Source organism: Nicotiana tomentosiformis, chromosome 10 (genome assembly GCF_000390325.3).
Source record: "Nicotiana tomentosiformis chromosome 10, ASM39032v3, whole genome shotgun sequence".
Taxonomy (NCBI): domain Eukaryota; kingdom Viridiplantae; phylum Streptophyta; class Magnoliopsida; order Solanales; family Solanaceae; genus Nicotiana; species Nicotiana tomentosiformis.
In genome coordinates, this window is record NC_090821.1 from 5,186,334 (window position 1) to 5,197,810 (window position 11,477).

The following is an 11,477-nucleotide window of genomic DNA, read 5'->3' on the forward strand; positions in this document are numbered from 1 at the left end:
GTTAAATCTAATACTTAGGATATTAATGTATAAGTATTTCTTCTTATTTTTAGGATAGTTTTCTAATATATAGTCACTTTAGAAGTGAATACTTTTTATATTTGTTGAATGATTTTTAATATATTTGAATAATATTAAAAGAATTAAAGTACTTTTTAATTTTATTTTTATATTTTACTTAAATAAAATGAAAAGATTTAATTATTGCATGTAATAACAAAATTTGAGATTATTTATTTACTTATAATATTAACTATTAACTAAATATATTCATGTCCTTATTCGTAATTGATACTTAAAAACACTTTTTGAAAAGCTTGGTCAGACATAAATTATTGTTTAAAAGTATTTTTCAGAGTAATTAGCCAAACGTAAATTATTTTTCTCAAAAAGTATTTTTTTAAAAAAATACTTTTGAAAAAAGTACTTCTCAAAATAAACTTATTTTTCTAGTTTGGCCAAACAGGCTATGCGTGTATTTTTCTGAAAAGTATTTTTTTAAAAAGTGCTTGTGGAGAGGGGTTGATAAGCTATTTTTTCCTGATTCTGCTCAAAAATATGTTTTTTTCTTTAAAAAAAATTGGCTAAACAGCTTTAACTTTGAGAAAATAAGCACTTTTGGGCAAGAAAAAAGTATACTCAGTTCAGGCATATTGACTTAAATTTCAGACCATTGTTAGGACAGTAATAGTTGCTCAAGCTTCCAAATCCCCCCATTTTCTTCATTTGTATCAATGTCAATGTACACTCAAGCAATCAATCTTAACACTTTCACTTATCAATCTCGAATCCCAATACAAATTCCAACTCTCAATGTCAGCTCCTCCTCAACTCGTCTCCCTACTTCGCGGGTTACATTATCTTCTCAAATCTGCACTTTTCGCAAGCTAATAATCACTTCTTGCTCAATTCCCAGCCAAGAAATTACTGATGTAGAAAGCTCAGATTCAGTTTTATCTATCAAAGAAGTAGGAAATGAACAAGTGGAAAAAATTCAAGTGGTGAAGTCTAGTGGACGAGAATTTTCTGCGAATGAAAGTATTTGGACTCAAATGGTGGAAATTGCTAAGTTTTCAGGGCCAGCAGTTGGGCTCTGGTTATGTGGGCCATTAATGAGTCTTATTGATACTGCTGTTGTTGGTCAAGGAAGTTCCATTGAACTCGCTGCTCTAGGTACAACTCACAAATCTTACTCTTATATACATCTCAATCTTAAACTAGTTGATTTTTACTATATTTTGTTTATTCAGACCAATTAATATTTGAGAAAATATACTGCATGGCCGTTCTCAAAATAATAGTCGAAAAATTATATATATATATATATATATATATATATATATATATATTTTCGGCTACCGAATGTAAATAGTTTTTGGCGCGGGCTAAAAGTGATAATACTCCTTAATATTTAGAGTATTTATCATATTAGAGCCCGTGGTTAGCTAACTGAAAGTAGCTGATAAGTAATTAAGTACTGAAAAGCAGGGGCAGAGCTAGAAGCCCGGTTACGGGTTCGTTAGAGCCCAGTATCTTTTGCTCAAACAGTATATTTATGTTAAGAAATTCATTAAATACGAACAAATATTAAATTTAGAACCCAATTGTTAGTATATGACGTCGTCGTTCCAAAATCCAAAACTCATAAAGCTGAAATCCTTGCTCCGCCTATGCTGAAAAGTATTTTAAGTTTTGAAGCTGACCTTATGGCTATTTTTATGTGGATCTCAACCTAGTGCATAAGGTCAGTTTCAAAACATAAAATGCTTTATTGTACTTAATGCTTATTAGCTAATTTCAGAATTTTATGTGCATCTCGACCTACTACATTTTTTCTTTAAGCTCATAAGGAAAAATTGTTGTTGTTGTTGTATATTCATTTCCGAATTCTTTCTTCTTTAAGCTCATACAGGAAAAATTGTTGTTGTTTTTATTTGGCAGGTCCCGGAACCGTTTTCTGTGATAACATAAGCTATATTTTTATGTTCCTTACAATTGCCACTTCAAATTTAGTTGCTACTTCACTTGCACAGCAGGTAAGTTTTTGGGAACTGCTGTTTTACTGCTATGACTTTGATCTTTTCAATTTTGACGTGTTTGGGCATTGTTGTAGCTAGTGGCATCTTATAGATTTAGAATAGTAGGTTCTAGGTGATATATATGAATATTTTTAACATGTACAGTTTTTTCTTAAAAATAAAAAAAATTCATTTGTATGTCGCTCGAGGCGGAGGCAACAGGGGTGTTTGAGCCCATTGTTCATAGCAGGGGTTAACCTGTTAATAACTAGTAGTTTCAGAGTTCGTCTGCTTGCGATTTCGACCAGGGGCCAATGCAGTGTATAAGATATCATCAGAACCCAGTAGCTTTGGCTCAAACTCGATATATGTCTTAAAAATCCATTAAATAAGTATGAATAATAGATTTTGAACCCAGTAAATCAAATAGACTGTGATAGAACTTCAAACTTGAACCCATAACGTTCAAATCTTGGATCTGCCTCTGACTCCGACCATGTATGTTTTAATGTGATTAGTATGTATTAAGAGAACTGAACCTACTACTTCAAGAGAGCAGTGGGTGCAAGCATTTGCTCCTCAAGCCAGTTAAAATTCCGAACCTACTGAGTCTTAGTCTACAACCTGGATATGCCCCTAGTTGATAGCCTAAATCCGCCATTTGTTGTAATCTTATAAACGTCTAAATCAAGAAAACCATCAACTTATAGTAATTCTACTGATTTCCTTCTCATATTCTGATTCATCAACTTGGGTTCTGGTGCAGGACAAAGAGAAAGTGCAGCATCAGATATCTATCTTGCTTTTTATTGGGCTTGTCTGTGGTGTTGTGATGTTTATTTTTACGAGGTTGTTTGGTATTCAGGCAATCACTTGTAAGCAATTTTTTATTCCTACTTTACTGGTGGATGTATCAAGTGTGCTATTGATATTCCCCCAATAACACTAATGGTTTATTTTTCTGAATCGTAGCTTTCACTGGGGCCAATAATGTCGATATCATAAACTCAGCCAACACTTATGTCCAGGTTATTCTCCTATTAATAATTTGCTTGTTCTGAAGATCTTTTTAGCTTTAATTTTTTTTCCTTTTTAGCATCATTTTATTAATCGAGTAATGCCAATGCATTTTCCACTTTCTGGTTGGTGAAGACATTAAATCGATTGTTAAGTTGCTAGATAGACTGATAGAGACAGTCATTTGCTAAACATTGTCAATTTATCTGCTAAGGCAGGCAAATAAGCTTTAGCGCTGAAATGTAGTATCATATTCTATTATGATCAAGTTATATTGTTGCTATGCATGGTGCATTTAAGCTTCACTTCAACTGAATGGTAGATATTATGGTGACAGATTCGAGGCTTGGCGTGGCCAGCACTGCTGGTTGGTTGGGTTGCCCAAAGTGCAAGGTACCATTTACCTATTCTTTAGTATTTTGTATGTGTGGTTTTCTATTACATTTTGTTCTTTTGTATTTGAAGCTTTGTTTTGATAATTATACTAACATAAGCCCCAGGTTTGATTCTTTATCACTTTATGATTCTATGTAAGCTTAGTCCGATCATAATTTATTAAGTTTCTCCGTTTGTACTCTACGTTGTGTTGCATATGTCAAGCACTCTTCTCTTTCTTTCTTTTTTTCTTTTTTTCCTTTTGTGATAAGTGCACTTCTCTTCTCTTTCTTCTTGCCATATTTCATATTTCTATTGAGTTGTATATACTGGGGAATGAGCTGGGCTTGAAGACAGCGACCATGAATTTCTGCTTAAAAAGGAGATCTATAACACGCATGAATAGCCACCAGCTCCACTTACTTGCAGCCTTATATTTTGCACATGAATCAAACCAGCAAGGATGAGTATGATAGAGCTGGAGTTTTGATCTTTGTCATTTCAAAGCCAATCGAGACTCTTGCTTTCACTTACACGTAAACAATGTAAAGGTCGTTGACAGATCTGGGAGACATCAATCTATATTCTGTTCCAGCTAGAAGAGTGATCCTTCTTTTCCCAGTAATATGATATATACATTGCTCGTCTCGAATGACTGATGGTAAGTTATTTGTTAGGACACTTCTGAGGTGAAGATAGTTTATACTTTTCTGACAGTATACTGTGCTCAGATGCGTGCGTTACTTGGTCACGCTATTCACCTTGTGATATATGTTTCTTGCTCTTAAATGCGCAGTTTAGGCATGAAAGATTCATGGGGACCTTTAAAGGCTTTGGCCGTTGCTACTGTTATTAATGGTACTGGCGACATAGTCTTGTGCCGATTCTTCAGTTATGGTATTGCTGGAGCAGCATGGGCAACAATGGTATCCCAAGTACGACCACTCATTCCTACCAATTCCTTCATTTAATCCCTAAACATATTTGGATGTGTTCTTCAACACTCTATCTCTTCTATCTCCATTTTCATACATCTCAAAACCTTCCTAGCTTGGTAATCTATTTCTAGGTCGTTGCAGCTTATATGATGATCAAAGCACTGAGCGATAAAGGCTATAAGGGCTTTGCTATCTCTGTTCCATCATCAGATGAACTTCTGCAAATATTCTTGATTGCCGGCCCCGTGTTTCTAACAATGATGTCAAAGGTTTGTGTGAATTGACCTCATTCTCACTCGGTGCCGAAATCTTGTATTCTGTGGACATTTGACATTATGCTGAACGACAGGTTGCATTCTACTCTCTACTTGTCTATTTTGCTACCTCAATGGGCACACAGACAATTGCTGCGCATCAGGTATGTTTTATTCTTATATGTACCTTATTTCCTCATCTTCATAAAATAGCGACATAGATATGACCATTAACATGTTGCCTTTTTATTTAGGTCATGATACAACTGTTCATGATCTGTGCAGTATGGGGTGAGCCTCTCTCTCAAACAGCACAATCGTTTATGCCCGAATTGCTATATGGAGTCAACCGAAATTTGTCAAAGGTTATAATCTTATTCATATAAAAATCACAACATCCTGTGCCAAAGCAGCTTTTGGTATCCATCTCTGTAAATTTTGGCTATGGTACCACATGCATGAAAGTTGCTAGGCTATCATGATTCATTGCAGAAAACTCTTTGAGCACAGAGTTCTCTCGTCATTCCTTATTACAATGCTCTAAAAGATGAATATTTTAAATCAGGCTCGAATGCTGCTGAAGTCCCTAGTGATCGTTGGAGCATCATTCGGACTGATACTGGCATCTGTTGCAGCATCAGTTCCATGGTTATTCCCCAAAATCTTTTCACCTGATCCTGAGGTCATACGTGAGGTTAGTTCTGTAATATCCTTATTGGACTCCTTTTTTCTTCACATAATTCAAAAATATGTGATTGTGTGGTTCCCCTGATTATTTCTCTCTTTTCTATGGTTGCAGATGCATAAAATATTGCTGCCATACTTTCTAGCCCTATGTGTAACACCCAGCATTCTTAGTCTAGAGGGAACTCTGTTGGTATGTATTCATACTTTCTGTCAACTTTCTTTACTCTTTATTTAGTTATCTTAGGCATGTTAATTAATCAACAGACAGTTTTTTCTGTTCATTTTGTCACATCTCTATTCTGTGCTTGTGAGAAAATGCCGCATTTCAAGTTTATCAAGGGTAAAGATTATCTTCTTTCACAGGCAGAACTAGGATTTAAGTTGATGGGACAAGATGTATCTTTCATTCTTTGTGAGGGTCTGTCTCATGTATTTTTACGAAATCATAATGAATACTTAACACATTTTTCACGAGAAAGCTATGTAATGAGCAAGACATATTAAAAGAATTTAATTCCCTTCATTGAAACAGAGGGGAAAAAAAATAAAATGATAAAGTAATAACTAGAATGCTCTATATAAATTCTTTTCCTAAAGTTCCTTTTGTATGTAGTAATTTATGTTTCTTTACCTGGAAAAGGAGTAGCAGCATTCTCTATGGTTTTTCTTCCAAATAGCATTTGATCATTTATTAAACATCTATTTCTGGTCAATTTTCTAACTTCAGCAACTTTACTTTCGGTTAGGAGGATTAATGGGGGAGGAGGTCTAATTACAGAAAACTCCTGCCTCTACTTCCATCTTCCCTAAACCGTTGAGATCTTTTATCATTTCCTGCTTGTAATTGTTCTGTTATAATTCGAGCACATGCATCATTTCTCCTTTTGATGTTCTTATTTTTGGTACTGTGTTATGTTTTGAGAAGCCTTTATCTCAACATCATGATTTATTTATATGCATTCAGGCTGGACGAGACTTGAAATTCATAAGCTTATCAATGAGCTCCATATTTGTTTTGGCTTCTCTTCTCCTAATGGTATGCCATTCCATTTGCTTCAAAGTATCAATACCTCACGGTATTTTGGCAAATCAAGTTCTTTATCCCTTGTGCTTGCATTAGACCTTGATAACTCGAATCTAATCTCTTTCCTTTAGCCCCTTTCCATTCATTCAATCCAATGTAAAGTGAAACTATACTAAAGCAAAGATATGCACTAACAATGTAAAAATATTTGCACAATCACGTCACTTATTAGGTAATGTAATTACAGGTAAATCCTTATGATAAGCTACAGACTTGCTATAACAGGTTAAACTACACTGATCATGTAGAAAATCTTTATATTCTAAGTGCATATAACTTAAATTCTTCATGATATTATCATTTGTTTTAACATTTCCACTTACTATTTCTTTGAATCAGCTGCTGAGCAGTAAAGGACTTGGTTTGTCTGGATGCTGGTTTGCGCTTGTTGTATTCCAATGGGTAAAAATTCTATCAACAATTTACAAGCTTTTATACATTCTTTTTCTTTGTTAAATTGTCTGATGCCACAACACTCTATTTCTTTCCTCTGTTTTGTTCTTTTTTTTCTCCTCAGTCTCGATTTTTGATTGCTCTACGACGGCTTACCTTGTCGGATGGCATACTCTATTCAGAAGAGTCAACTCATTATGAGCTGCACAAATTGAAAGCTGTATAGGTTTCTGATTTTCTTACAAAAAAAAAATTGTTACTACAACAGAAAAAGTGGAGATGGGATCCAAGTCTTCCCATAGGTAATGTATCTACCATTTGTTTCAACCAAACCAGGAATTTGCTATCCACTAAGTGGCAATATCAGCAAACTTCTTTCCCTTTTGTTTTCTGAAACCCAAAAAATGAACTGAATCCAGCAGATTTTGGAAAGATGTCAATAATAAAGCCTGAAGGATAAAGTTTCCATTGTAAAATAAAATTCAAAGAGCATAAATCAGCCACTTTATAGCACAATTTTGGAAAGAAATGAAAGCATAAAAGATCAGTAAATCATCCAATTAATTGACAAGAAAACTACCATACGATCAGGAGATGCAAAGAGGCTATCCCACCCGGTGTCCGGTACCCGCATTGGAGGCCGACTATATCTGAATTCGCGCCGCGTAAGGCCCATTTAAGGGGGAACCGCTCCCTAACAAGATTCTTTCCATACTTAGGGCTCGAACCCGAGATCTCTGGTTAAGGGCGGAGGGATCCTATCCATCCCACCACAACCCATGTTGGTCATCTCTCCTTAAACTTTTCACTTAATTAACGCAACACTAATTGGAACAATAAGGGTAGATATGAAAAAAATACAAAATAACTTCTTTTTTTTATTATCTAAAACGTCAAATATTATCAAACAAATTCAGTTTGTTGAAATAACTATATCCGAAAAGATTATTGAAGTTTACATTTCCCCTGCCCGACTTGCGCATAATATACCTTGCCACTCAACTACTCAAGAACAATGTATCTATCATTGACCCTGTCACAAGTCACAACCAATAGGAGAACATAATTGGCTCATAAATTTCGCTATTTTGATTTTTGAGGTAGAGCTAAATGCTACTAATATTGGCTCATAAATTTCGCTATTTTGATTTTTGAGGTAGAGCTAAATGCTACTAATAAAATTCCGTTTTAACGACTCTAAAGTTGTTTGGTGAACAATGATATCAAACTCCAAATAGAAAATTTCATGCATGTGATAAGTTAGCAAGCTTTACCAGAATGTACCAAACAGGTAGGGTAGCTGGAAGGAAATTAAACATACAAAATCGAGCTACTAATACTTGTCGTAATAAGTCTAATTTAATTGTTTAGCCAATCTTATCTTTAATGCACTTTAAAAAGCCTAATATGAGATTTAGGACTTACTTTTTGTATAACCGTAGTGTCCAGGCAAGCTTGATCTTATCTCGACTAATTCCGTAGGTACCTGTTATCTCCCACCAGCAACATTATCGAATAATCTTGTTCATCAAAATTTAAATAGATAAAAAGAAATCACTTAGCATTTTTTTTTCGCTCCGTAGATATCTGAACCTTTATGGTTCTTATAGCCTGTTCGGCCAATCTTCTTTTGGGCCAAAAGTAATTTTTTTTCAAAGCTAAAGTATTTGGCCAGACTTTTATAAGGAAAAAAAGTGTTTTTGAATAAAAAAACATAAGTAGTTTTTAAGAACCGAAAAAAGTAGTAATTTTTTTCCCAAAAGCACTTTTTCGAAATGCATTTTTTTTAGAAAAATACACTTGGAAATACTTTTTAAAAGTTTGGTCAAATACTAATTATTGCTTAAAAGTGCTTTTCAAATTAGTTATCCAAAAAACATATACTGTATCTTACCAAAAATACTATTTTGAAAAGTAAGTTTTGAAAAAAAATACTTCAACATAAGCTAATTTTAGAAACAACTATTAATCCACTTCTTTGACCTTATCTTGTGGGCGTGTTTGTGTCACACATGGCTCCCTCAGGACCAGAGATCGATCAGATATTATACTATGGGAAGTTGCCCCAATAAAAATTGCAACAACATACATTATCAATGAAAATTTTCAAATATATGACCATTTGGCATAAGATTAAGATGGGAAGTGAACAGTACGGTACTACTGACATGTAACCACTGCAATGATGGCTTTTGCAAGAATCATATGAAAATGGAAATTGGTAAGTATATGAGATTTGACGAGTCATGAATTTAAGGTTGCATGTGAACCACACTTGAAAGAAAGAACTAAGTGTTAAGTACCACCTCACTATACATATATTATAACCTTCCAAATCATAAATTTGCTTTAATTTGAAGGACCACATGTTAGGAGAAGAAAAAGAGAACCATGCATGTGCTATCAAACTCTTGAGACAGTCAATGATAGAAGCTCACTATATAAAAGGACCTTAATTTGGTGATTGTTTTATGGTCTAAATTTTGATGGGGAGAGTTACCTAGTAAGAGATGATAAAAGTGATAAAATAATCGAGATCAAGGGCGAAATTAGAAGGTTACATATCGAGTTGGCGGAATCAATAGATTTAATAGTCTAAACTATGTATTAATATTAAGAAACTCATTAAATATGTACGAAAATTAAATTTAGAACTCAGTACTAACACGTAATGTTATTATCCTAAAATTTAGAATACATAAAATTTAAATTTTGGCTCCCTAATCGAGCTGCATGCAAACTGAGACGTGAATTCTACTATTATAAAAAATAAAAAAATAAAAAAGACAGAGAGAGAGTATTTCAGCAAATCAATTCTTGGCTTCTACTCCTTCACATTGACACCGGCGGAGGTAGTCTTTCGACTACGTGTTCAATTGAATTTATAACTTTTGATACGGGGTATGGATTTATATGTAAAAACCTACTAAAATATCAACAAGACTTAAATTAAATTCATAATTTTAACAATAGAATTAATTTAATACTAAAAGATTTAAAAAGCGAATTCATTAAATAAATTTAAATAGTAGGTCAGTCTCTCTGCTTGGAACATAAGTCTCGGAGAGATTCCCTTCTTTTCTTATACCCACTCGATCCCTCAAATTTTTAGGTGTGGTGGGAGTTTGATTTAATCAAGAAGATATACTATACCCAATTCTTTTTCCCCCCGTCATTCTATGGACATGATTTCTTGATATAGTATATTTTAATGCATCCTTTTAGGCTCTAGCTATATATTTAGTTGAGACTTTCCCGTCTTGAATGCCTTCTCGAGTGTTTAACTCAAACTTACGCCTCCTTTTATCCCAATTCTTAATTCTTTGATTATCTTGTTTTGTTTAATGGCCGAGTTGGACGGTGCAGAGAAAGGTTACATTGTCACTCTTTAGGGTAGGAAGACAAGGACGTTTCCTCTATTTTCCTTCTGTGAATTTATATTTAGAAGGATATAAATTTGAAGTTTTACTTCACATCTGAAATTGATATATATTTATTTAATGTATATTTTTAAAACGGTATATATATTATTTGCTATATTATTACACGCACATATATAAAAAAATCTTTTGCGAATGAGTTTTTCTAAATGGTATTTTCCCCCGCTAGTTCCAATTGAGCAAGATTTGAACTTTGCCTATATCATAGGCAGATTCATAATTTAAACCGGTTAAGTGCAGAGTATAGCTGCATTCATTACTATATCTTTTGGGTTGTGACGATGAGTGGAAAATATAACGATGAAACATGTCTTGTTTTTTTGGGATTCTCTAAAACTAAAAAGGTACATTCCGGTGTACAAAATATTCCCATTAATTCACGTAGGATTCGAAAAAAGGTCACATTCCAAGGGTGTGAGGTAGACAACTTATCTAAATGCAAGCATTACTAGCTGCTTCCATGCAGATGCGGAACTATATATAATATGAACAAGCGTATACCTTGAAAATAATTAATTTAAATAACTCGACACCCTGAACACTAAAAGCCTTTAGAAGACACAGATTGAGTAAAATATTGGTTCCCCCCTTTTGTTAAAATTTTGGGTCCGCCTCTGCTTCCATCGCTCGAACCCGTGACATATAGGTCACACGAAAACAACTTTACTTTTTATCCAAGGATCCCTTTCTTGGGTTGTTTAAAACTCTGCTGTGATCTTACAACTAAAAAATAGAAATTAATGACCAACAAATTTTGTAGCTAAATAATATTTTTTATCGCTAATTTTATTTAGCGACAGATTACCGATAGATTATAAAAAAAGTAATTATTAGCTACGAACTATTTAGCGATGGGGTTCGTAAGTAATTTTTTTTTTTTTTTTGTAGTGGATATACTAGTACTATATATCTCACTTATCACTTTCAAACTATTTCAAGATAAATATCTGCCAACTAAAAACACATGCGCGGAATTAGTATATCATCTTCGGTAGCACCAATGCGTCGCGTTATGATTATATCATCAGTACCCACTAATTAGCCCTTAATAATTGGTGCAAGTTAACCACATGCTTTCGTTTAGACTTAAATTAAACGCTTTAGAATGCTAATGAGGTGGTTTATCAAACTTTTGCGAATTTTACCTGCTTTTTAAGATTAGAATATTAAGGGCTGGAGTTTGAAATTTTAACGGATCGCATTTGAAATCTATAATATGTACTTATTTACTTAATTTTTAACACATATACCCAAAATAATCGGTGCGGATG

General features: G+C 33.8%; 1 protein-coding gene and 1 long non-coding RNA gene across 2 annotated transcripts; one reads left to right on the forward strand and one right to left on the reverse strand.

The window, feature by feature from the left end:
- Positions 1 to 641: 641 nt before the first annotated feature.
- On the forward strand, positions 642 to 7,150 carry LOC104090847 (protein DETOXIFICATION 46, chloroplastic-like). Its single transcript, XM_009596040.4, has 14 exons — positions 642 to 1,173; positions 1,942 to 2,036; positions 2,785 to 2,893; positions 2,991 to 3,046; positions 3,373 to 3,428; positions 4,207 to 4,345; positions 4,480 to 4,617; positions 4,698 to 4,766; positions 4,857 to 4,967; positions 5,168 to 5,296; positions 5,402 to 5,479; positions 6,254 to 6,325; positions 6,713 to 6,775; positions 6,891 to 7,150. Exons 1-14 carry the CDS (start codon positions 735 to 737, stop codon positions 6,990 to 6,992), a joined length of 1,656 nt encoding a protein of 551 aa, XP_009594335.1. The 5' UTR covers positions 642 to 734; the 3' UTR covers positions 6,993 to 7,150.
- LOC138900476 (uncharacterized) lies at positions 6,924 to 7,473 on the reverse strand. Its single transcript, XR_011411502.1, has 2 exons — positions 7,347 to 7,473; positions 6,924 to 7,156 (listed from the first exon to the last, which is right to left on the reverse strand). It is a non-coding gene; the product is annotated as an uncharacterized lncRNA (long non-coding RNA).
- Between the last annotated feature and the right edge of the window lie 4,004 nt (positions 7,474 to 11,477).

Bases quoted from the DNA above. Each gene is read 5' to 3' on its own strand.
- LOC104090847 (XM_009596040.4), top strand. From the start codon at position 735: ATGTCAATGTACACTCAAGCAATCAATCTTAACACTTTCACTTATCAA. The intron at 3,429-4,206 runs GTACCATTTACC...TTAAATGCGCAG, and splicing joins TGGGTTGCCCAAAGTGCAAG to TTTAGGCATGAAAGATTCAT. The intron at 4,346-4,479 runs GTACGACCACTC...ATCTATTTCTAG, and splicing joins GGGCAACAATGGTATCCCAA to GTCGTTGCAGCTTATATGAT.